This window comes from Dromiciops gliroides, chromosome 1, assembly GCF_019393635.1.
Source record: "Dromiciops gliroides isolate mDroGli1 chromosome 1, mDroGli1.pri, whole genome shotgun sequence".
NCBI lineage: Eukaryota > Metazoa > Chordata > Mammalia > Microbiotheria > Microbiotheriidae > Dromiciops > Dromiciops gliroides.
In genome coordinates, this window is record NC_057861.1 from 154110155 (window position 1) to 154135284 (window position 25130).

At 39.7% G+C, this 25130-nt stretch overlaps 1 protein-coding gene across 2 annotated transcripts in view; it reads right to left on the reverse strand.

The window, feature by feature from the left end:
* RIPK2 (receptor interacting serine/threonine kinase 2) overlaps positions 1 to 15463 on the reverse strand; it is a 56233-nt gene extending 40770 nt beyond the window's left edge. For both annotated transcript variants that reach the window (XM_043977873.1, XM_043977866.1), the window contains exons 1-3: positions 14337 to 15463; positions 7131 to 7284; positions 3225 to 3380 (exon numbers count right to left, since the gene is read on the reverse strand). In XM_043977873.1, coding sequence (XP_043833808.1) covers positions 3225 to 3380; positions 7131 to 7284; positions 14337 to 14533 — 507 coding nt within the window. In that variant the 5' untranslated portion in view covers positions 14534 to 15463. The remainder of the gene's footprint in view (positions 1 to 3224; positions 3381 to 7130; positions 7285 to 14336) is intronic.
* Positions 15464 to 25130: the final 9667 nt, after the last annotated feature.

Sequence of the window (25130 nt, forward strand, 5' to 3'; positions counted from 1 at the left end):
CCTAGTTTTTCTCTAGAATGTCTTTATTCTCTCCCCTCTCATATACATCTTCCTCACAGCTACCAAATTGAATGAATGAATAAAATATTTATTAAGCACTTACTATGTGCAAAAGGGCAGCTGGATGGCAGAGTAGATAGAGTGCCAGTCCTGAAGTCAGGGAGACTCATCTTGCTGGGTTCAAATCTGGCCTCAGAAACTTACTAGCCATGTGGCCCTGGGCAAGTCCCTTAACCCTGTTTGCTTCAATTTCCTCATCTGTCAAATGAGCTGGAGAAGGAAATGGCAAACTACTCCAGGATCTTCGCCAAGAAAACCCCAAATGGGGTCACAAAGAATCAGACAAGACTAAAAACAACTGAACAACAACAATGTGCGAAGCCCTGGGGATATAAATAGATCACAAAGAGGAGGCCAGTCTCTTCTCTCAAGAAGCTCATATTCTAACGGAAAAGATAACACATGGAAAGGTTTAGCCTGCAAGTCAGATGGAAAGTTCCCATGGTCCTTAGGCTGTAGCAGCAAAGCAGATGGTAATGCCTCTTCTTTAACATTATTTCCACTGATAAAATCGTATCATTTTAAACCATTTGATAGTTCCAAAGGCTTTAGGGACAAGAACATCATTTCCTTGGTCTTCAATAGATATTCAAACAACATTCTTAAAGTACATGTCTGACCATATCACTCCTCCCTTCTATTCCTTCCCATCTGAGATGACTCAATTTATCCCTACTGTCACCAGGATAAAATACAAACTCCAGTACGTCATTTAAAGCATTTCACAATCTGGTTCTAATTCATCTTAGCAGACTAACTACTCATTACCCTCCACATGTACTCTATATTCCAGTCAAACCGGCCTTGTTGTTCCCCGTACATGACGCTGCATCTTTTGAATCCTTGTCTCTGCCTAGGCTGTCCTTCAGTCCTGAAAGGCTCTCTTCTCATACCTGCCCCAGAGAGTAGCTTCCCTTTAAGGCAAGCTCAGGTGGTACCTCCTGTAGGAGACCTTTCTGGATCATCTAGTTGTTAGTGCTCCCCCCTCCCACAGGAAATTATTTTTGATCTACTCTATGTGTTTTGAAAACATTTATCTGTATATCTGCTATTTTTCTCTAGTAGAATGGAAATTCCTTGTGGAAAGGATCTATTTCATTTTTGTATTCAAGTCTCTATTGCCTAGCACAAAGTAAGCACTCAAAATGTCTTGCTGAATTGAATCCGTCCTCTATCACTTGCCCTTGCTTCCATTTTCAGTACATCTTTTAAAAACATAAGTTGGTTGGTTAGTTCCCTGTAGGTTTCTTATTTTTAAAAAAATCATTTGCTTTAGACAACTTCTCTTCTTCCTCCCCATTGGAATTGTTTCTCTTTGGTCTTCAGAATCTCTTGCTTAATAATTTTACACCCTCCTATGTAGAGTTTTTATCCATAGTGCTACCTATCTTTTTTTTTTCCTGAATCCTTGAAATATGTTTTCTAAATCTGAGGTGGGTTAAGTTCTTGTAATATTTATATCTATTTATATGTAAGTTCATGATAGGTGCACAAATAAATATAATACAAGGTATGGACTTCATGGAGGTGGTAGCAACTGAGATGAGCCTTAAAGAAGAAAAGGATTTTGATTAGGTAGAGAGACAGCAGCTCACTTCCTTTTCCATTAACACATTTCTCAGATGAATTTGTCAAATGATAGAAAGGAAAAAGGAATCTGAGAGCTGGAAGGGACCTTGGTAGACACCCGGGTTCAACCCATGCACAAAAGGAATACACCTCTGCTTGAAGACCTCCAAGGAGACCTCTTCAAATAGTCCATTCTATTTTTGGACAGCTCTAATATTGAGGAGATTCTCCTGACATCAATTTCCATTGCTCCTGGTTCTCTCTTCTAGAGCCAAACAGGGCATATCTAATCCTTCCTCCACCTGACAGTCCTTCAAAAAAGCAGCTTGTATACAGAAAGCAGGTAATAAATGTTTCTTGAGTTGAATCAAGGCTGGCCTTGAACAATGCTACTACCCAGTACTGACTGCCTGATGAGCCCATTTATTTCATTTTGAAACGGCTTACAGAGCCTTTCCTTATTATGGACTTCCCTCTTTCATAATGCCATTTGAACATTTTAAGAAAGTGATCGCAGCTCAGCAGAGTATTTTCTTTTACATGCTAACACTACCCAGTCACTTCAACTCAAATATATGGCTTTGAGTCCCTAACATCCTGGTTGTTCCTCTTAAAGTACAGTGCTCAGAACTCAACATCTACTCCAGATGTGGTCTGATTAGTACAGAGTACAGTGGAATTGTTGTTATTATTGTTGTTGTTGTTCAATACATTATCAATGACTGTGGGAGGCCAGATGCATGACCAAAAAAGAAGGCAGGCTGACTATGGATATTCATTGGGATATTCATGGACAACATATATAATCCATTGGTAACTATGCAATGTCAAGACAATTGGAGGAAGGCATAATGAACAGATCTCCTGTGGAAGATTTATGGGAGGATATAGACAATAATAATATAAAATTAAAGGGTGTGGATGGGCTATAACCTGCACTTGCTGGAAGGAGTATACACACAGATCACTGATTCAATGAAGTAATAATATTTTCCTACTAGACTGTAAGCTCCCTGAGGACAGAGTACTCATTTTATGTATTTATATCAGTGCACAGCATACGGTTCTACACAAAGTAAGTGCTTGTTACATGTTTGTTAAGTCCGTTGGTTTTGGATCTGTTCCAATTACAGGGAGGCAGATTTCAGCTAACATAAGGAAAAACTTGGAAACCAAGGTAGTACAAAATTACAAAGAGCTGTTTTAAGGAGGGGAGGGAAGGAGATTGATGTAATGTAGTGAGGTTTTGTTCACTGGAGGTCCCAATACAGAGGCCAAATGATCAATTGACAGAACTACTACTGAAAGAATTCAAGTTTGGGTTAGGGGTTAGACCAGTTGACCTCTGAGTTACCTTCCAACTCTCAAGCTTTAAGTAAGGCAAAAATCTCAAATGTTAAATATACACTCAATGCTATTCAATAATAATTTTCCAAAACATTACTTTAGGGGTGCTTATGTTTCCTATGAATTCAGGAAATATATTGTTATCACCCTTGAATTTATATCAAGGTTAATAGCTTAATTATAAACTACAAAACAATTACCATAGGGTACTCTAGAATTAAGATTGAACAAAAAAAGTCTATGTTTACCTTAACGTGAAATTCATTATCCAGTAAGATGTTTTGAGTCTTCAAGTCATGATGCAGCAGTGGTGGGTTCATATTGTGAAGATAATTTACTCCCAGTGCAATTTCATGCAGAATCCGGAATCTCAGTGCCCAAGCAATGTCAGGATAGTCATTTTTCTTTATTAAAACAACAGCAAAAAATAACCATATAGTGACTAAATGGCATAATATTTTATACTTGAAACCTTTAAATATGTTGGATAAGAAGCCTTAATTCTCAGGTGCTGGGTTTATATAAAAAACTGTTTCTGTGGTCATACCAATTAATTTTCTAGTACCTTAGCTCCTGCCCCTTACAGGGGGAATGTGCTGGAGCTAGGTCCTACTGAGAGTCTGAGAGAGTTGTTAAATGTTCAGTGTGAGCATTTGTCCCTTGGAAATCAGCAAGGGCTACAAATCAGGGCTTGATTTATTGTTTTGTGGATTGTCTAGATTTAAGAACATAATAGAAAAAATGTTAATAATGTGAATCAAACTTAAAAATAACTTATGTGGACAGAGAAGGTTATTAAACATTTCTCAGCACACCCCTAGGTACTACCTACATCACAGCGTTGCTGTAAAGAAGATGCTTTGTAAACCTTAAAGTGCAACATAAATATGAGTAATTATTAGGTAACCATTTTTAAAAATGACCCTTCAGTACATTAAAAGGTACCCCTTAGGACATGAAAGTAAGAGGGTAGCTTTTCAGGAGGTTAAAACAGTCATAAAATCAGCCAGGTAAAAAAAGACTAAGAATGAATCATTCCTTACAAGCCTCTGGGTTCATTTTTCTCAATGTTGTGGAAAGAACAGTGTCTCCTAAAAGCCTAAGGCTAATCTAGGGGAAATTCTCTGGGTCACCTTTGGGGCTAATGGACCTTAGGAATTGGGGCAGATCAGCTTGAGTTAGCTAGACTATAAGCATTTTAGAGTAGCTTCTTGTACTTAGCACAGCAGCCCATGAAAAAATAGATATTTTTTTATATTTTTATGATGAAGTGATCTCTTTGTACTTTTTAATGATAAAAGTATTTTATTTTTTTCTTTGTACTTTTTGACGCTCTCCAGGGAACAGCAGATTTGGAAAACAATGCAGAATTTAAGTCTCTGCTGTCTTAAATCTAAAATGGCTGTGATCAATCAACCAGTGTATTTTAGGAACTGGGGTTACAAAGGCAAAAAATACATACAGTTCTCAATCTTAAGGAGCTTAAATAATGTTAAGAGAGACAGCATATATATATAAGTTATTATATACTAAATAAAAGTGGAGAAAATAAATACAAAGTAATTTTAAAATACAGTATCATTTGAAAGATCAGGCACTAGTAGTTGGAGGGAATGAAGAAAGACTGTGTATAATGGTGCCAGGAATTCCAAGAGGTGCAGGTGAGAGTGGGGAAAGTCTTCTAGGAATGGAATACCGCATGCGAGGAACAGAAAGAAGGCCAGTTTCTTTGGATCTTTGAGTAAGAGGAAGCATGTTATTTTTCACTTTCTTTCATCTTTTCTTTTATTCATGTTTTCTTATGCAAAATGAATAATATGGTAATATTTTACATAATTGCACATGTACAACCTAGATCTGATCGCTTACTGCCTCAGGGAGGGAGGAGGGAAGGGAGGGATAGAATTTGGAACTCAAAACTTCAAATAAAAATATTTATTTTCAACAAAAAAAAGAGTGGTATGGAGAATAACGTACTATTGTATATAGTGTTGACCCTGATAAATTCTTACAGAAGAATGAATGAACAAACAGATGGAACAGGAGAAGCCTGGTAAGCATCCACCTAGGCAAATATCTAGTGTCAATATTCTTTGCCTGAATCTCTAACAGAATATGGTTTGTAAAGGTCATTTGGGCCTTTAACAGCTTAGTTTCTTCTGTTTTTCTAAATCCTGAATTTTTTTTGGTAATTATATAAAACATTACCATATTAGTCCTTTTGTACAAGAAAACTTGGGTAAAAGAAAAAATGAAAGAAAGTGAAAAATAGTATGCTTCAGTCTGTGTTCCATCAATATCAGTTCTTTCTTTGGAGGTAGATGGTATGCTTCGTCATTAGTCCTTTGGGATTGTCTTGGATCACTGTATTGCTGAGAAGAGTTGTCATCCACGGTTCTTCATCAAACAATATTGCTGTCTCTCTGCACAACATTCTCCTGGTTCTGCTCACTTCACTATACATCAGTTCATATAAGTCTTTCTAGGCCTTTCTGAAATCATCCTGCTAGTCACTTCTTATAGCACAATAATATTCCATCATAATCATATATCACAGCTTGTTTAGCCATTCTCTAATTGATGGGCATACTCTTGATTTCCAGTTCTTAGCCACCATAAATAGAGCTGCTATAAATATTTTTGTGCAAATAGCTCTGTTTCAATCTTGAATTTTCTAAATAGTATTAGTGTACTAGCCTGGAGAGATACACTGGGGCCAAGTACAGAAGGGCTTTAAAAGCCGAACAGGAAGTTTATATTTTATCTTAGAGCATAAGTTCTTAACTTTTTTGGTATGTTGGAGTCCTCGGATTGTTTTTGAATGCATAAAATAAAATACGTATAAATTGCAAAGAGAAACAATATTGAAATACAGTAATTAGACTATTAAAACAAACAGACAAACAAGTTCAAGGACTCCAGGTTAAGAAACTTTGTCTTAAAGTAAAAACATAAAAGTCAGTAAAATGCTAAACTGTTATATAGTTCCTTTAAATAAAAAAAAAGATTCTAAAAATGATATTAAAAAGACTATATCCTTTTTTTTGTGAGGCAATTGGGGTTAAGTGACTTGCCCAGGGTCACACAGCTAGTAAGTGTTAAGTGTCAGAAGCCAGATTTGACCTTACTATATCCTTTTAATTTATTTCACATACATTCACTAAATTGGTTAAGTTAGAGCTACAGGAATAGGTGTTGAAAGCATTTACCTTTTTTTTTTTTTTTTTGGGAGAGGCAATTGGGGTTAAGTGACTTGCCCAGAGTCACACAGCTAGTAAGTGTTAAGTGTCTGAGGCCAAATTTGAACTCAGGTCCTACTGAATCCAGGGCCGGTGCTCTATCCACTGTGCCACCTAGCTGCCCCAAAAACATTTACTTTTAATCCTAATTCTTATGATAAAATCATTTTTGGTAATGGGTAGTGAGCTGCAAAGTTTAAGGATGAAAGCTATATAACCATCAGGGTGCTGACAAACGATTAACAACCACTCTCCAAAATTGCATGCTATACTTTAAAATTTAATACTTTAAAGTATTTTATATATTAATGTACATGATATATAATTAACATGTTTAATATATTATAATCCTATATTAATACTTTTACATTTTTAAGTTTAATCCGAATTATTGACATTTTATCACTTGAAATGTGGACATTCAACAAGATACTAAATCAAGTTAAATTGGTAGCATTTGCTGATTCCCCAGGTGTAAATGCTCACAATGAAAATGTAATAGTTGTCTCAGGAACCCTCTGGTACATTACACACCTAGCTGGCTATTAGCCTGCATTTCCTCCCTTTTCTGTCCCTCCCCTACCAGATCTCAGCAAAAGTGAACACAGATGAGTATAAGGGGCGAGTGTTCTAAAGGTAAAGCATTCCTAATAGTAATATTTTGGTCCCTCTCTCACCCAATGCAGGTGGCCTTAACAGTATTTTGGCCTACGTGAACTGCAGGATCAACCACAGACATACCGGCAATATTGAAAGTTTTACCACTGAGAACTTTCATTACTCTTGTTTTCATTCATCTAAGGTTTTCCTTCCCTAACTAAGCTGAACAAACAAGAGTCACTAAGCAACACATCATCACCTTCATGAAAAGCAAAAGAGGAAAAAAAATGACTGCAGAAAATTTGGTGTCCTTACCCTGTGCAGGAGTTCATTGAGTGATCCGTTGTTCATGTATTCAGTGACTATTCCCAAGAACTCTGGCTCATAGCATATTCCCAAAATTGGAAGGATATAACTAAATCTTGCTTTGTGTAAAATCTTGGCTTCTCTTAAGATATCACTTATTTCACTAGAAGAAGAAAATGCATGTTTTAGTGTAAGTAATGAAAAATGAATACTTATGGCAATTCCATTAGCTAGTCATGAATTCATCACTAATTAGCAGTGGGATCTTTGGCACTTTGCTTAAATACTCTGTTTTAGCTCCCTTATCTTGAAAATGGGGCAGTAACAATCCTAACCATTGCACAGGATGGTCATGGCAATAAAATGACATCAGCATCTAAATGGTAAGAAGTGATAAACCAATGTAAGGGATTGTTATGAATATTAAGCTTTTGTTAGGACAAGAGAAAAGATGTGTTTGGAAAATGTGTTTAGGAAACATCTAAATTAGAATCAGTTTAGTGAGTGATTTATAACTAGTAAATACTGAAAAGTGAATAAATGATTTTGAAGAAAATATTGCCATTTGTCTGTAATATGTAGATAGCAGGTTAGAGAGCTGGTCTTAAAAGCAGGAATACCTGAGTTCCAGTTCTATATCTGGACAGCTACTTGAATATCTGAACCCCTAATAAGTCACCATCAGCAACTCTCTAAGACTACAAATTGCAAAGAAGTAATTTATCTGCCTGTACTGGTAGAGAAAATTTCCTCATGCTCAAGTTACCTATATGTAAAATAAACAGCCCAGGTCCAGTACCTTTGCTCTCTATATATTAAACTTCCACCCCCATCCCCACCCCACCCCACCCCCAAAATCCTCAGTATCCTATTAGAATTTTGTGGATTTAGAAAATCAGAAGAGACTAGCTGTACAAGGCTCAAAAGCTCCCAGGCCACATTTTTTAGGGACTTGGGCAAAGAACATTGACACTTGAAATTCACCCTGGTAGTTCCTTACCTTTAACTTCCCTCTTTTGCATATCTATGGAACGAAAAAAGATTTTCCTATTTTGGAATGGACAAAATTCTCCTATAAGAATCTATAGAATGGGGGCAGTTAGGTGGCGCAGTGAATTCAGTGGATTCAGGAGGACCTGAGTTCAAATCTGGCCTCAGACACTTGACACTTACTAGCTGTGTGACCCTGGGCAAGTTACTTAACCCCAATTGCCTCACCCCCCCCAAATTTATATATATAAAAAAATTTATAGAATGGGTACTATATGCAAGACACTATGCTACATGGTGCTGTGAGTTATTTGAAAAAAATGTTTCAGTGTGTTAAGGAGTTTATAATCTAGTAAGGTGGGGGAAAGAAAAAAATACTACACTACAAAGTAGGAAGCCCTATAGATTTATAGATTGTTAGAGCTAGACAGGACCTTGGCAATCATCAAGTCTAAATACCTCATTTTACAAGTAAGGAAACTGAAGCCTGGAGAATGACTTGCTTAAGGTCACACAGTTAATGGTACCCTGGAATTTGAACTCAAGTCTCCTGATTCCTAGGTAAAGAAGGCATCTTAGGGGGCAGCTAGGTGGCACAATGTTTAAAGCACTTGTCCTGGATTCAGGAGGACCGGAGTTCAAATTTGGCCTCAGACACTTGATGCTTACTAGCTGTGTGACCCTGGGTGAGTCACTTAACCCTCACTGCCTAGCGGAAAAAAAAAAAGAAAAAGAAAAAAAAAAAAGAAGGCATATTAGAGGCCATCTAGTCCACCCCTCTCAATTTACAGATGAAGAAACTGAGTCCCAGAGAGATTCAGCAATCTGCCCAAGGTCACAGAAGAAGTAAGCAGAAGAGCTGGGATTTCAGCACAGGTCCAATGACTCCAGATTCAGTGCCCTTTTTTTTGTCCTAGAAAAATTGGCAGGGTATGGATAGGTGGAGGTGGTACTAGATGAGGGCAGATAGAAAGATCCAAACAAAAGGTTAGTAGGGTCTAGACCTGTGACTTCGTTGCTATATGGCCCTCTAGAATAAGGAAACTCCCTCTAATCTTTCAGAGGGAATAATAAGGGCTTCTGAGAAGGGGAAATCATATAGGTATACTTTTAGAATATTAATGTAGAGAAGGACACAAGATAAAATTAGGACCTTAGAGATTGGAGGGAGATGATTTAGGGAAGATGCAGTGAGGGAATGAACAGTAGCAAAAGAAAGGAGAGGAAGGTTGAATTGACACTGAAGAATCACACAGGACAAGGAGATTCAGTAGAGACTGGGCACAGAGAGTGGTCAGGAGGAGTAAAAGATGACTCCAAGGTTTTAAATATGAGTGACTTGGAGAATGGCAGCGTCATTAATTGAGAAACAACAACAGGAAAGTCAGGAGAAGGAGGAGCTGGTATCGGGGTGAAGATGGGTTGACTCTCAAGCCACTTCAACCGGTTGGCATTTCCTGGACTAAGGATAACTAGGGATATTCCAGACCAGACACTCAGACTTGCCCTGAGCTGAGTTGTTACGAGAAGTAGAGGCAGGCAAGACAACATTTATGAGGTAATTTCACTGCCCAAGAGCAGGAGAGAAGAAAGTAGAAATGATGACTCCCGGGCAAGGAGACATAATGTTAGATAATAGTCCTGGGATGAAAGTTTCAGTTCGGCTTTAAACAACACCTAGCAGAGTGACCTCAACTGGCTATTGATGTTCTTTAGTCATGTCCGACTTTTTGTGACACCATTTGAGGTTTTCTTGGCAAAGATACTAGAATGGTTTGCCATTTCTTTCTCTAGCTCATTTTATGAATGAGGAAACTGAGGCAAACTGGGTAAAGTGAGTTGCCCCACATCATGCCACTGGTAAGTGTCTGAGGCTGGATTTGAACTCAGGAAGTTGAGTCTTCCTAACTCTAAGCCCCCGTCCAAGCTGAAGCCCTATCCACTGTACCTTATCATGTAACTGACCGGAATCTCAACAAATGTTTACTGTACTGAATGGAAGCATCCCTCTTCTACCCAGACACTTTACTTTTTCACTTTTACCAAAAGTGAGATGAATATTCTTGCTTGGTAGGTGGATGGGGGGAAGACAGCATTTGGGAGCAATGTTCTCTGTCATGTTTTAGGAAAAATAATTGAGCTACATTTTTTACAATGGTTTTAATACATTTCAGCAGCTCAGACTGGAGGAAATAACCCCATCAGATTTGATCTATATACTGTTTTTTGGGGGCAGGGCAATGAGGGTTAAGTGACTTGCCCAAGTCACACAGCTAGTAAGTGTCAAGTGTCTGAGGTCATATTTGAACTCAGGTCCTCCTGAATCAAGGGTTGGTGCTTTATCCACTGTGCCACCTGGCTGCCCCCTGATCTATATACTATTAAAGCATGCACTGGGAAAATGAAAAATCAATTGTTTTGTCCACAGGGCACCAAACATCTAGTCTGATTTTTTGCCTTCTCCATTTATCTTTTTCCTTTTGTCTTTTCTATGGGAGGAGGATCTATTATTTCAACCACAATGCCAATTGGATAGAAGGTAGAAGTTGTTCAATGTCACCTGCCTCTGAAATAAGAATGAAGAAGTTTTATGTCAGTATAAATACCTTCCCCTCTGAGGCCCCCCACCCCTACCCCAGGGCTGTCCTACCCCATGATCACAAAAGACAAAATCATAGATAAGTTCTCACAGACACTGTTCCTAGATATCTCAGATTTCCAGAATCGGTATTAGAACAGCCCAGAAAATAAAAGTGTGGGGCAGCTAGGTGGTACAGTGGATAGAGCACTGGCCCCGGATTTAGGAGGACCTGAGTTCAAATCCAGTCTCAGACACTTGACACTTACTAGCTGTATGAGCCTGGGCAAGTCACTTAACCCCAACTGCCTCACGAAAGAAAGGAAGGAAGGAAGGAAGGAAGAATGAAAGAAAGAAAGAAAGAAAGAAAGAAAGAAAGAAAGAAAGAAAGAAAGAAAGAAAGAAAGAAAGAAAGAAAGAAAGAAAGAAAGAAAGAAAGAAAGAAAGAAAGAAAGGAAAAGGAAAAAAAGAAAATAAAAGTGAGGTTTTGCAAAAGGATTGCGGTTCTGGAGGTAGAAGGGCCATTTAGTTCAGCTCCTTTGTTTTACAGATGAGGGAAGTGAGGCTCAGGGAAGTTGAATGGCTTTCTTAAAGTCACACAGACTGAGCCTGAGGTGGGATTTCTATCGAAAATTGATCCCTCTGTCAGACCATTTCTTCTTATTTTTGGTTCCCAAAATGGTCACTGGCCAGGAGGCAGGAATATTATTATTTTACTTTATAGGTGAGGAAAGAAACTGTGAGTCAATGTCCTGCCCAGCCCTGTGCTTAACCTAAGTAAATACTACTTTCTTAAAGACCAGAACGAAGGCATTCCAATGTCAAAGGCCTTGGTAACAAGTGGGAGAACAGGATGCATTGTGAAAAGCAAGAGTGGGCTTGAGGGGAGTTTGATTCACTGGTGTTTATAAATTCGTTCAGAAGGTGATGGGTGCTGAAGTGTTGTAGGGGAGAAAGTACTAAGCTTAGAATTAAAAGGACTCCACTGGAGTGCTCTGTGCCACTACATATGATCTTGGCCAAGTCACTTTAGAGACAGTCTGAGACTCAATTTGCCACATTAGGATAACTACTGACAGACCCTACAATTCACATTTATGTAGCTTGTTAAGGTGTGCGAAACACTCACCTTACAATTTAGTGAAGAGGTACAGATATCCCCACTTTACAGATGAGGAAATTGAGGCTCTGACTCCCTTGTGATCAAGTAGGTAGGTCATGTCCAAGGTAGAATTCAAAATCAGGTCTCCATTTCACTTTATCCACTACCCCATGATGCCTCTGATTTGATGGTTATGTTACCTTATAGCTATAAAGTGATATTAAAATTCTTGTTACTCATACTCAGGCAGAATCAGACTTAACTATTGAGACCAAAAGGTTATCAAGACTTTCTGATGATGAAATATGAGTATTGCCATCTCTAGACAATGAGCAACTAGGTGGTGCAGTGGATAGAGTGCTGGGCCTAGAGTCAAGAAGACTCATTTTCCAGAGTTCAAATCCAGCTTCAGACACTTACAAGATGTGTGACCCTGGGCAAGTCACGTATCCTTGTTTGTCTCAGTCATCTGTAAAATGACATGGAGAAAGAAATGGCAAGGCACTCCAGTATCTCTGCCAAGAAAACCCCAAATGGACTAAGAAAGAGTCAGACATGACTGAACAACAACAAATTTCTAGACAGAGGATTCTTACTGTACCTCTTTCCCTGCAAAAGACACTTTAGTTAAAACTTGCACAGTTAATAACCAGTTCTGTGCTTATAAGGAAAATAAATGTTTTTAGAGAAGACCAAATTATTTAAAAATATCTAATGGACCCATCAATAATATTTACATATAATATTTGCATAGGAAGGCCTAAAATTTATCTACCCTTATCAACAACTACTGAGTCAACATAAAGTCCTAAATCAGCTCTTCCAAAACAAAAGGAGCCAGAGTAAACAAACATCAAATCCTATGCATCATCAGACTGTACTCTAGTGTACAAGTGAGAGGCACCAAACTCCAGGGGTGTCCAAGTATCTAATGCTGTAAGCTGCCTGGTGGTCTACCCAAGCTTCAATTTCTGGCTACTTCCCACTTTGAATTGTTAATAGTTGAAGATAAGGTGGGAATGGGGGGGTAGGGAGTACAGCAAGGTGAAGAGATCCTGACAGTCCTGGGAGATAGGACTTGGAAGAGGCTGAACAATATCTTAAAAGTCTATTTAAAGAGAAAAACTCACACCGGGTTTTTCACTATACTGTAGTTTTTGTTTGTTTGTTTGTTTTTGTTTTTGTGGGGCAATGGGGGTTAAGTGACTTGCCCAGGGTCACACAGCTAGTAAGCTGCAAGTGTCTGAGGCCGGATTTGAACTCAGGTCCTCCTGAATCCAGGGCCAGTGCTTTATCCACTGCGCCACCTAGCCGCCCCTATACTGTAGTTGAATATTAAAAATCTACATACGCTTGTAGCAGAAAGGCCCCTTGGCCTAGAAGTTAAGCACGCGCACACACACACACATATATCAAACAACAAAGCCCTGAGTTTTCTGCCACCAAGGGAGGATGGGCAAATCACTTAACTTCCCTGGGCCCCAGTTTTCATTCCTATAAAATTAAGAAGTTGACTTGCTTGGAAGCCCCTTTAAGTCTCTTATAAATCTAATATTCTATAATTCTGTGGGAAGAGAAAACGCTGCCACCATGAAAGTGCAAAATGACTGTAGGGTACAGTTAAATTACAAAGGAAAGAACAGGATACACACAGACTAGTGTCTATGTCTAAAGTTGTCACAAATAGATATTGAAGTATTTTTTGTTTGTTTCTTTTTTTGTGGGGCAACGAGGGTTAAGTGACTTGCCCAAGGTCACACAGTATGTATCATGTCTGAGGTCGAATTTGAACTCAGGTCCTCCCAAATCCAGAGCCAGTGCTTTATCCACTGCACCACCTACCTGCCCCCACAAATAGATATTGAAGGATTAGGCTGCTGATAGTTCTGGAAGTGAAATCGAAAGTAGAGTTTCCTTAAACTCTAAGCCATTTCCCTTAAATCGGCCAGAGGCCATGAGAGTCAGTCCCCCACCAGTTACTACACACTACAGTTAACATACGAATAATAGGCAGTTTCTCAGGCAGCCAGTGTCCTCAATTCCAGAGTGGGAGGAGTAAATCTAGTCTAATACGCTACAGTATTTAAACTTTCTTAAAAAACAATCAACAAGAGGCACAACCATAACAAAACAAAACAAACCCCCTACTGAGCCTCTCCCAGAATTTTTTTTTTTAATGGCTTATCCATAAAGGCCAAACACAAAACCAAAGCAAAGGGAGGTGCATTTAGAGATGGCGTGGCAATGATACTGGATTTGGGATTTAGGAAACAGGCAGACAAGGGGGCACAAGAGCGAAGGTTAAATTTTCCTCACGCTCTTCTCCTACCTGCTTTTACTCTAAATCACAAGACAGCCTTGGTTAGGAGGAGGTGCCCAGGGAGAAGCAGGGAAGCGCTCACTTGGGCAGGTGAGGAGGTGCGTGTGCGCGCGCGCGTGCGTGTATCCTGGTCACCTCCCCAAGCCGCGAAAGGCGCAGAGTTGGGGTGTGCACATTTAGGCGGCTGGGACGCGAGTACCTGTGGACGTCGAGGAGGGTCATTACCTTTGCTGCAGCGGGGTCTGGAAATGCAGGTGTTTCACTGCCACCTGGACGCGCCAGTCGGAGTGGCGTGCCGAGGACACGGTGCCAGATGCCCCCCGGCTCAGGAAGCGCAGGTCGGCGAGCTTTTGGTAAGGGATGATGGGCAATGAGCTGGAGATGGCTAAGCTGTCCCCGCTGTCCACGCTGTCCTCGTTCATCCTCCTAGCGGCTCCGCTCCACTCACTGTCTGAGCGCTGGACAGAGAGGAGACTGCCCCCACTCTTCCAGTTACAGGCCGGTGTTTCTGGAGGGATGGTTCCGGGTTGGCAGCGGCTACTACACTCCCACCTCCTTCTCTTCCACCTCCCGCGGCGGGAGCGCGGGCATTGGTGCTTCTCCCCCTCCTCCGGAGGGCAGCGGTTGGGGACTGGCTCCCTCCCCTTTAGCACATGGGGAAAGCAAACTCCCTCCTCCCCCGACTCCGCAAACTCTTTAGGGGTGCGAACAAAGAAACTCTGCTGTGCTTCGACCGTCCGCAGCCCCGAAAGTGCTCCCCAGAAAGCGAGAGCAAACTTCCACCAAAGTTGCTTCGATCTTGACGTATGCTTTTCCTCCCCACCCCCGGAGGAAATTGAAGAATTCTTCCCGAACACTGTCTGGGTCTGGCTCCGGCCGCTCCTCCCCTCCCAAACTTGCCAGGCTACGTCAGCAGCTTAAAAACCTCCCCAGTCCTGGATCCGCGCGTGATAGAAGACGCGCGGCCGCCTGGCACTGGCCGCCCGGCCCAGCCTCCTTTTCTTTCCCCTCCCTGAGCTCGTAGGGATCACCCGATTCAGTCCCTCACACCCCGTGGCTCAGCGATCTCAGCCTCTCCGCCAACTCGCACTGTGTTGGAAGCCAACTTCCAGGTCTCCACCCTTGCAAGACACCTCCTCCTAAGAAGGGACTGTCCGGATGCTGCACTGTGGGAAGTAGGAGAAAAGTTTCGTTCTCGAGGCTTAAAGAAGCAAGGCGATCGATCGGGGGAACTCCTCTTTTGTTTTTTTCTTCTACCCTCCCCTGGCTTCAGGAAAGGCCAACCCTTTCTCTTTGGGAAAACCCCTAAGCGTGGCCGGCCGGTTGTTTTCCGCCTGGTCAGCAGGATCTTCCAATGGATCTTGGTAATTGCATAAGAGGAGATCGATATCTGAGGTGGGGAGTTTGGGTGGGGTGGGTAAGGAAGAAAGTAGCAAACTGAACTGGATGGAAGACATTGCTGAAAAACGCTAGAAAGCATCGGTTTTGGAAGGTTCTTTAATAAGATTAATTTTTGCTTTTTCTTTATTTTTCTCTCCCTCCTTCCCTCCCTCCCTTCCTTCCTTCTTTCACCTCTCACCTTTCACCTTAGTCTCAGGAATCAGACTAAGTCTTGTTTGTAAGTCTTTCCCATTGCTCCATCCTTATGTGAGCAGCAGGGAAAGAAACCTATCATAATATAATAAATTATAAAGGCATTTTATTTTTTAAATACCCTTTTAATTTTCCCCTCGAATCTTTTTTCTTCTTCTTTTCTTTCTGTCATCTTTAATCCCCTATCAGTGTATTTGGAAGGAGGGCATTCTTTTGAATTTGCTCAGGCATCCAGCTTTCTCAGGTGTCTAGAAAGGATCTCTTGAAGTCATCTAGTCCAATCTCACTTAGAGGTGATGAAACTGAGCCCCAGAGAGTTGTGACTCACATGAAGTCACATGGCCAGTGAGTGTCGGGTTAGGAATTTGAATTCTGGACTTTTGACTGAAAAAATCGAGTGCCTGAACCATTACACTAGACAACTTCTATTGGGAGGCAGGGTGGGAGAAGGAATCTAACTTCTTTTTTAAAAAACTTCTGACAGGAAAGATGGACTAAATTTCTCCTCGGTTCCCCCCCCCCCCTCCACATCCCCTTGATGAGGATTTTGTCACTTTGCTTCTCTAGAAGGAAGCTCTTAGACCTAAAACCACCTATTTCAATCAAATCAAACTTTGGCAATGAGTTTCTTGTTCCTCACTCTTTTTATGGAGGGGGTGGGGGAAATGGAGAAAAAGAGGACATATATGCAAAGATTTCAAGCTGGAAGAGATCAGGGTATCTATCCTCTCTCATTTTGCAGATGGGGCAACCAAAGTCCAGAGAACTTACATAACCTGTACAAAAGCATCAGCTGCTACTCAGTCCGCTGTGGGATCTTAATGAATATGACAGAAATAACAGGGGTCATCATTTGATTGAACAACAGGCTTGTAGATACAAAATATTTGCCTGCTGCAGGCATCCTCAGCTACTCAATAAGCAAGTGTTTCTTGTATTACTGCATTACTTAAAGGGCAAGTAGCAGTTACTGGTTTCATTGAGTGGAAGATTTTAATGAAAATTCTAAACCTTTCTTCTACTTTAAAATTTTTCCTTTAGGGCAGTGATGCCAAACTAAAAAAAAAAAAGAAAAGAAAAGAAAAGAAAAGGATCACATATTGACTTGGAAAAAGACGAATGAACCTTATGTTGCATTGTATTTTATTTATTTTGTACATTTCTCAATTTCAGTTTGATTTGGCTCAAATGGACACTCAGTTGGACCACTTGTGGCTTGTGTGCTAGTTTGACAGCTCTGCTTTAGAGAAATAGTTCGATAGTTCATTGAATAGTTGACATCGCACTATTGATGGGGATCAAAAAAGAATACTGCTTATAACCCCAGCCTATAATTTAATTTTCCTAGATTGCCATGCTTCCTTCAAGTAGGTAGGATTTATGGAAATGAGGTATAGTTGAACATCTAAAACTTTTAAGGTCTATTCAAATTAATTTTTTTTTGAAACTGAAAACAATAGGCTGTTTATTTGAAATGTGTAAGATAAGATTTTTTTTTTTTTAGTGAGGCAATTGGGGTTAAGTGACTTGCCCAGGGTCACACAACTAGTAAGTGTTAAGTGCCTGAGGCCACATTTGAACTCAGGTACTCCTGATTCCATGGCCAGTGCTCTATCCACTGCGCCACCTAGCTGCCCCTAAGATAAGATTTTTAAGGAAAAGCTAAGGTGCCTCATTTTACACTGGATCCAGAACACAGCCTTCATCTTACAGAACCAATATCTCCATGTCCTGCAAAGGCAGATAGACTTGCAGGGGGATGAAGGGTGGCATATGACCAGAGAACCTTTAGGGAAGAAAGCATATAGACCACAGGAATAGGGAGATCCAGGACAGTTCATGCTTGAAGGTACCTTGGGGTTCAAGCATCTACTTAATTCCAGGACTTTAGCCATATCAGCAAGTCACTTCATCAAGTATTTATTCATCTCTTATTATGTTTTAGGCACTGTGCTAAGCCTGGGAACACAAAGAAAGATAGTTCTTGCCTTCAGAGGGCTCTCATTCTAATTGGTCATGATGGTACTTAATGCTTTACTGTACTATTTTGAAATTGTAAGGCTAAGGGCAGAATGTGGTGGTTTGATCCTTAAATGCCCTCAAGGAGGATAAGGGCCTTGAAGTCAGGAAGACATCTATTTAAATCCTGTCTCTGACCGGTACTTCTTATATGATAAGTAACTTAAACTACCTCTTTGTGTCTTGGGATATTCTCTAAGATAAAGAAAAATACATGGTTTGTATTCAGGGAAGGATTTTACATACTGGGAGTTCCTTACATTTTGATGAACTCATAGGTCCAGAAAAGAATAGGTTTGTATATTATGCTCTGCTGATTGCTGGAAGATAAGACCACTGATTATCTAATACACTGCTAACATTCTCACTGTGTATCTTTTTTTTTTTTTTTTTTTTGGCTGGGCAATGATGGTTAAGTGAATTGCCCAGGGTCACACAGCTAGTTAAGTGTCAAGTGTCTGAGGCTGGATTTGAACTCAGGTCCTCCTGAATCCAAGGCCAGTGCTTTATCTACTGCACCATTTAGCTGCCCCCTTCACTGTGTATCTTCTAAAGTTCAATATAGAATCTCAGAGTTGGAAGAAATTTCAGTGAACATCAATCCATACCTGAAAAAGAATGCCTCCTACCTTTTACCTGACAAGTGGTTATCCAGCTTTTGTCTAAGGACTACCCGTGAGGAGAAAACTCATTACCTTTCTAATCAACCTATTCTACTTTTATAATTAAAAAAAAAATAGAGCTAGCATTTATATAGGGCTTACTATGTGCCAAGCATCTTAGTAAGTGCTTTGCAATTTTTATCTTAGTTAATCTTTCCAACACTTTGAGAGGTAGGTCCTATTACCATCCTCATTTTACAGATGAAGAAACTGAGGCAAACAGAGGTTAAAGTGACCTGTCCAGGGTCACACAGCTAGTAGGTATCTGAGGTCACATTTGACTTGGGTCTTTCCAGTTTAAGGCCCAGAGCTCTATTTCTCCACCAAGATTTTGAATAGATCTACTTTTTTTTTCTTTTTAAGTGAGGCAATTGGGGTTAAGTGACTTGCCTAAGGTCACATAGCTAGTAAGTGTTAAGTGTCTGAGGCTGTATTCGAACTCAGGTCCTCCTGACTCCAGGGCCAGTGCTCTATCCACTGCACCTAGCTGCCCCAATACATCTACTTTTAAGGAAGTTTCTTCTTATGTTATGCCTAAATTTGCCTCTTTGAAAGTTCCAGCCTTTACTTCTAGTTCTGCTCTTTGTGATCAAATAAAACAAATTGAATTACTTTTCTATAAGAAAGTCTTTTAAAATTAAATTTTATTTTTTTCAAATAGCAAAAATAACATTCTTTCCTACCCCTTATCATTGAAAAATAATTAATCTTTTAAAATATTTTAATTAAAAAAATTTTAAAAATTAATTAAAAGTTAAAATATTTAAATAAAAACAAACATTTTAAATTAAAATTAAAATTTTAAATTACATTAAAAATTTAAATTCTTGAAGACACCTATTATGACCCTCCTGAATCTTTTCTTCTCCAAACTAAACATTTCCAGGTCTTCACCCTATATGGATAAACTTAAAGTCCATTAAAATACTGGTTTCCCTCTTTGGGATATTCTTCAGTTTATCAATGTTCTTCTTAAAATGTGGTGCCCAGAACTGATCACAATACTCCCAGTGTGGTCTTAACCAGGGCAGATTACTACGTCCTTGGGATAGAAGCCATGTCTCTCTTAATGTTGTTTAAGATTGTGTTAGCATTCTTAGCTTAGATAACATGCTGTTGACTCATGCTATTCTTGTAGAAAAGCTAGTGTCAAGTGTCTGAAGCCGGATTTGAACTCAGGTCCTCCTGAATCCAGGGCAGGTGCTTCATCCACTGCACCACCTATTGTTAATTTGACAGGAAGTCTTCTGTGGAGTGCTCTGGGGATGAGAGCTTAGCTTTGTACTGTTTAACATTTTTTATCATTGCCTTTGACTTACCATAAATAAATGCTTATTAAATTTACATATGTCATAAAACTGGGAGGCATCGTTAGCATAATGAATCATACAGTCAGGATCCAAAAAGATCTTAAAAGGCTAGAATTTGGGGCCAAATCTCATGAAATGAAATTTATTAGGAATAAAATAGAAATCAAATGGGCAAGTATAAGATTGTAAAAGCATGTTTAGGAAGTAGTTTGAAGAAGGAGAAAGGGAAGAAGGGGGAGTTTTTCTATTATTTTATTAAATTATGTATTTTATATCTACATGTGTACATCTTAAAAACTAACTAACCTAACAATAGTTTAGTGTCTCATATAGACCTGTTTGCTATATGTTGAGATATTTGGGTTGTGGAGGTTTTGGTAGACCATAAACTATATATCAGTAATAGTGTAATGTGACTGCTGGAAAACCTAGCATGATCTTGGGCTGCATTATGATACCGTATATTCCAGGGGGCAGCTAGGTGGCTCAGTGAATAGAGCACTGGCCCTGGAGTCAGGAGGACCTGAGTTCAAATCCAGCCTCAGACAGTTAACACTTACTAGCTGTGTGACCCTGGGCAAGTCACTTAACCCCAATTGCCTCACTAAAAAAAAAAAAGAAAGAAAAAGAAAAAGATAACGTATATTCCAGGAATAATAAGGTGGTGTGTAGTTTTGCTATTCTTTGTTCAGGTCAGACTATGGCAGAGGAAGAGCAGGAAAGCATACTGCAGCTAAGGGACACAATTTGGGTAATGTGGAAGTCTGTGGCTCTGGGAATCCTGTAGACCTAACAAAACTGTCTTTGGAAACACTGATGTAATGAGAGAACAGAAAAGAATCTAGGCTAGAACTTTGTATACCTATAGGTGGGGGCTGTGTAGTGCTTGATATCCAATAAAGGATACCAAGGAGCAGTCAGGTAGGAACAAAAACTCTGAAAAGTCAGAGAAGACATAGCCAGGAGAAGGAGGTCAGGTGTCAACAGAGATATCAAGGAGGATGAGGACTGAGCATGCTTCCTATCCTCATCCAAGTTTTGATAACATTACACAGGACAGAGCCCTACAGCTAGTTATTGTAGACCATTATACTGGTTAATATCCCATTGGTCTTTCTCGTCAATTCAGCAAATATTTATTGAGTACCTGTAATTAAAATGAAATGGTTTTCCTTTAAGAAGTCAGGTTATAACGTGCATAAATTGCTCATTAAAATGCATGGTTTTGCTCCAATAAAAATTAGGGATGTAGAACTCAAATCAGTATAAAACCTGTGGTTCATATAACAAGTTCCATATAACAAGATATATGCAAGTTCCAACTTGGAGTGCCGATTAACATCCTAGTTCTTTTTCTATGGGTCAAAAGTATGTCTGATATGGCTAGGTAAGGTGTGTCCTCTAGAAAGTGTGGAAGATTTGTTGTGGTGAATCAGTATAGTGTGCTTGATAATAACATCAGATGATGCATAATGCTGATAGAGATAATAGGACTTAAATAACCACACTGTTTTGCCTGCTATGGATTGTACAATACTGTATAATAACAGAGATGTAATCATGTTGTTATTAAAATCACATGTAGAGATTGTGGTAGGTCACTCACGATAGAGACATTGGTTTCTCACCCTTGTGAGAATCAGGGTGCCACGCCCTGCTGAGAAAGACATTGTGAGAACCAGAGTAGTTCTGCCCTGAGGAGAAAGCATGTGAGTTGGCGTCCGGAAGTTGCCTGGCATCTGGAAGTTACGTCTATAAAACCACCTGTAAGTTATGTCAATCAATGCTACCAGCCAATCAGCTTGGAGCTGTGTGTGTGTGTGTGTGTGTGTGTGTGTGTGTACACAACCCTGCTTCCTGTTTTACAAGGGGCTTCTGGGAGAACCAGCTGTTGGTGGCAAGAGTGGTGAGAGTAGAGAGAGTAGATGAATCTCTTTATTTCTCCACGTGTTTCTCTTTACTAACCCCTAATATACTTTAATAAATGTTTAATGCCCAAAGACTGGTGCTAAAGCTTCTAATTTAAGGCGACCACACATTAGATTTTTAGACATCACAGTTAGCTTTTAAACATCACACCCTAATTAAATACCCTAAACAAATGGAGATAGTTTATATGTTGTAAACATTTCTAATGGCATTCTTTCTAAAAAGGAAGTATTAAGGTGTTTTCCTATAGCCCCAAAACAAGGTACAAAGATGTTCCTTTATTATAGGATCTTATCCACTGGATGAAGGCTGCTGACACCATGTAGGAAACAATCACGTATTGACTGAGAGAATCAGTGATGCTCCTTGGTCCTATCTATCTGTTTATCTACATAAATATATATCAATCCACACCCCTCCTTGTCCTTTTCCCTCTCCCTCCCCCTCCCTGTACCTCTCCATCTTCTTTCTCTCCCTCTCTTTCTCCCTTTCCATCTCTCCTCTCTTCCTCCCCATCTCTTTCAGTCTAGGAGGTCAAGAGAAAGAGAGGCCTGGAGGAGAGAAATTTTATTCACCCCCTCCCTTGCCGTCCCTGCCCCTCCCTCCTTCCAACAATACCCATCAGTCTTATTGCTTTAAGTAGTACTATACGTAGTAGACATACAGATACAGAAGGAAGCATCTTTAAGGAGGAGAGGGACTTGTGGCAGCAGAAAGGAAGGGAAGCCATCTATGTGTGTGTGTGTGTGTGTGTGTGTGTGTGTGTGTGTGTGTGTGTGTGTGTGTGTGTGTGTGTGTGTGTGTGTGTGTGAGAGAGAGAGAGAGAGAGAGAGAGAGAGAGAGAGAGAGAGAGAGAGAGAACGAGTGAGCTCTGGCATTTGAGAGTTGAGTTGAAGAGAGGAGAAACCCTGAGAGACCAGCTGTGGTAGCATGGAGAGAACTGAAGCTGTAACATTGCTTTCTTCCCCATAAATCCAGGACACTTCCACTAGGCACAGATTTAAAATATAATGGCAGTGAGGTGCCTGAGTCCAGGTTACTGATTACTTTGGTAATGTAGTCTGGAAGTCCTTTGTTTCCTGGGGAATCCTCAAAGAGTTCTCCTTTGGGCTCAGGGTTGCTGAGCTAATTAGGACGGAGGAGACAGAAATCCCATTCTCCTCTTGCTGTCTTCCACAGGCATCTCCTGACTGATTTATCTTCCACTCTTCAAACTGCTGGATGGCTCTCTTTCCTTTTTATAGGCTCATGGTGTGTGGGTATGTGCTTGTATGTTGTCATTGATTTGGCCAATCACTGTTTCCTATGTGGTGTCAGATGCCTTCATCCAATAAGCAAGGGCCTAGGATCTTCTCCAGTTGATTAAGGACCTTCTTCACACCTTCTTGTGGAGTCTTGGAATATTCCTAATACATAATTATGCTTTTTTCACACCTTGTTGTAAGGTTGTGGTAAAACTCTTTAACATACCATTATACTTTTAACATTATAAGGGGTTTTATAGCTCAACAAGAGGTGATTATATACTTGACACAAATGTGCTTAAATCAGCTTAGTTTTTAATATAAAATGCAATTGTAAATTACACCTTCCTTGTTCATGCATTTCTTCCAAAGAGTCAAATGGAAGGTTTAGTACCTATTAGTAGGACTGGTGGCATTTCTGTAGTCCCTGCTACTGGGAAGACAGGCTGGTGGATTGCTTAAGCTTAGTAGGGTTAAAGCCTATTGAGTGTCCACATTAGGTCCAGCACCAATGTGGTTGGGAATGGGGGAAGGGAATGAAGCTGCTAAGGATAGATGAAGCAGCTCAGGTGGGAAACAGAGCAGGTTAAAGCACCTGCATTTGGGTTGGCCTGTGAGTGGTCTTTGCACTTCCAACCTAGGTGAGATAGAGAGACCTAGTCTCAAAAGTAAAATAAAACAAAATAAAGCATATGCCTAGTTCAATGTTTGATGGGTTTTTTTTGCAAAAAAATCCTCATGAATATTTTAATGAGCTACATGTATAATATAAAATTCAACTTTACAGCAAGACTGCAAATATAATAATTTTATTTTTGGACTGTGCAGATACTGCTCAGCTTGCCACTTTTAAAGCAAAATTGAGTTTCTTATTCAGAGTCCAAAAATGTAGGGAGTTCTAAAAATATAGCAGAAGCACTTCCTCACACTGGTTTCAGAACTCTAGTTTGTGCAGAGATGTTTCCATTAGATTCACAGAGCATGCTTTAGAAGGAGAGACTTCATTTGGTCAGATGTACAGTCTGCAGATCTTCAACAGGTTCCCACTTTTGGTTAAAACTTTTGAGGCTCGGAAGGATTCACATTTTCCCATGGTTCTGGCTTTTTCTTTCTATTAACGATCATATCAGTTTTGAAAAGGGAATATATGGACACGTAGAGTGCTCCAATTCCAGTAATACTCACAAATGTGATCAAAGGAATAAGTTCTTTCTTTTTCTTCATGAGTTTGTAAGAGGTTCATGATTGTCCCTTTTGGGGTGGTGGTATGGTATTTGGGTGGCTCTTGCTAAAGCTGAGAACTATTGGGGTTGCTTTTTTTAAAACTACTGGAAGTATATGTAGAGATAATTTGCTCTGAACTCCTTATTTTATAGATGAGGAAATTCAGAACCATAAAGAGTAAGTTACATGTCCAAGGTCATATAGCTAATTAATAGCAGATTGAGCCTAACACCTTACTCTCTACCTTCCTAATGCTATTTCCTCTACATTTAGAATTTCACATTCAAAGTTGTTACCACTGTGAACAGTTTTACCATTTGTAGGAACATCAGGAAAAGATGAGGTTAAAAAATTAAATTCTTACCCTACTAAGTACATAGGATGACAGAGTTTTGACTACATATAAAACTCAGACTCATCACATTAGGACTTTAGAGATTCCTTTTCTTGAAATGAACCACTGCTTTAAAAGATGATGTTCAAGGAATCTGTGGCTTGTGTGTTATATTATCCTTTACATAGAGACACATGGGTTCCTAGTGGCTTTATTATTTATAAATCAGAGATTGCTAGATGAAATGTTACCTTATCTTTTTTTGTTTTTGTCTTTTTTTTTGTTTGTGGGTTTTTCTTGTGGGACAATGAAGGTTAAGTGACTTGCCCAGGGTCACACAGCTAGTAAGTGTCAATTGTCTGAGGCTGGATTTGAACTCAGGTCCTCTTGAATCCAGGGCCAGTGCTTTATCCACTGTGCCACCTAGCTGCCCCTGCCTTATCTTTTAAACAGAGTGCATTTCCTCATTTCTTTTGGGACTTTTTAATAGTTTCTTATTTGATAGAGAATTGAGATATGTGAATCCCTAAAGAAGATCTTTATCACGCCACCCACAATAAATATGAGAGTGACAAGCTCTGTTCTCATTCCTAGGCCCTTTAAAAAATAATATTGAACATGAAATAATGAAAAGTGAAATGAGCAGGACTAAATGAATGTTGTACATAGTAACAAAAATTTTGTTCTAAGAACAACTTTAAATG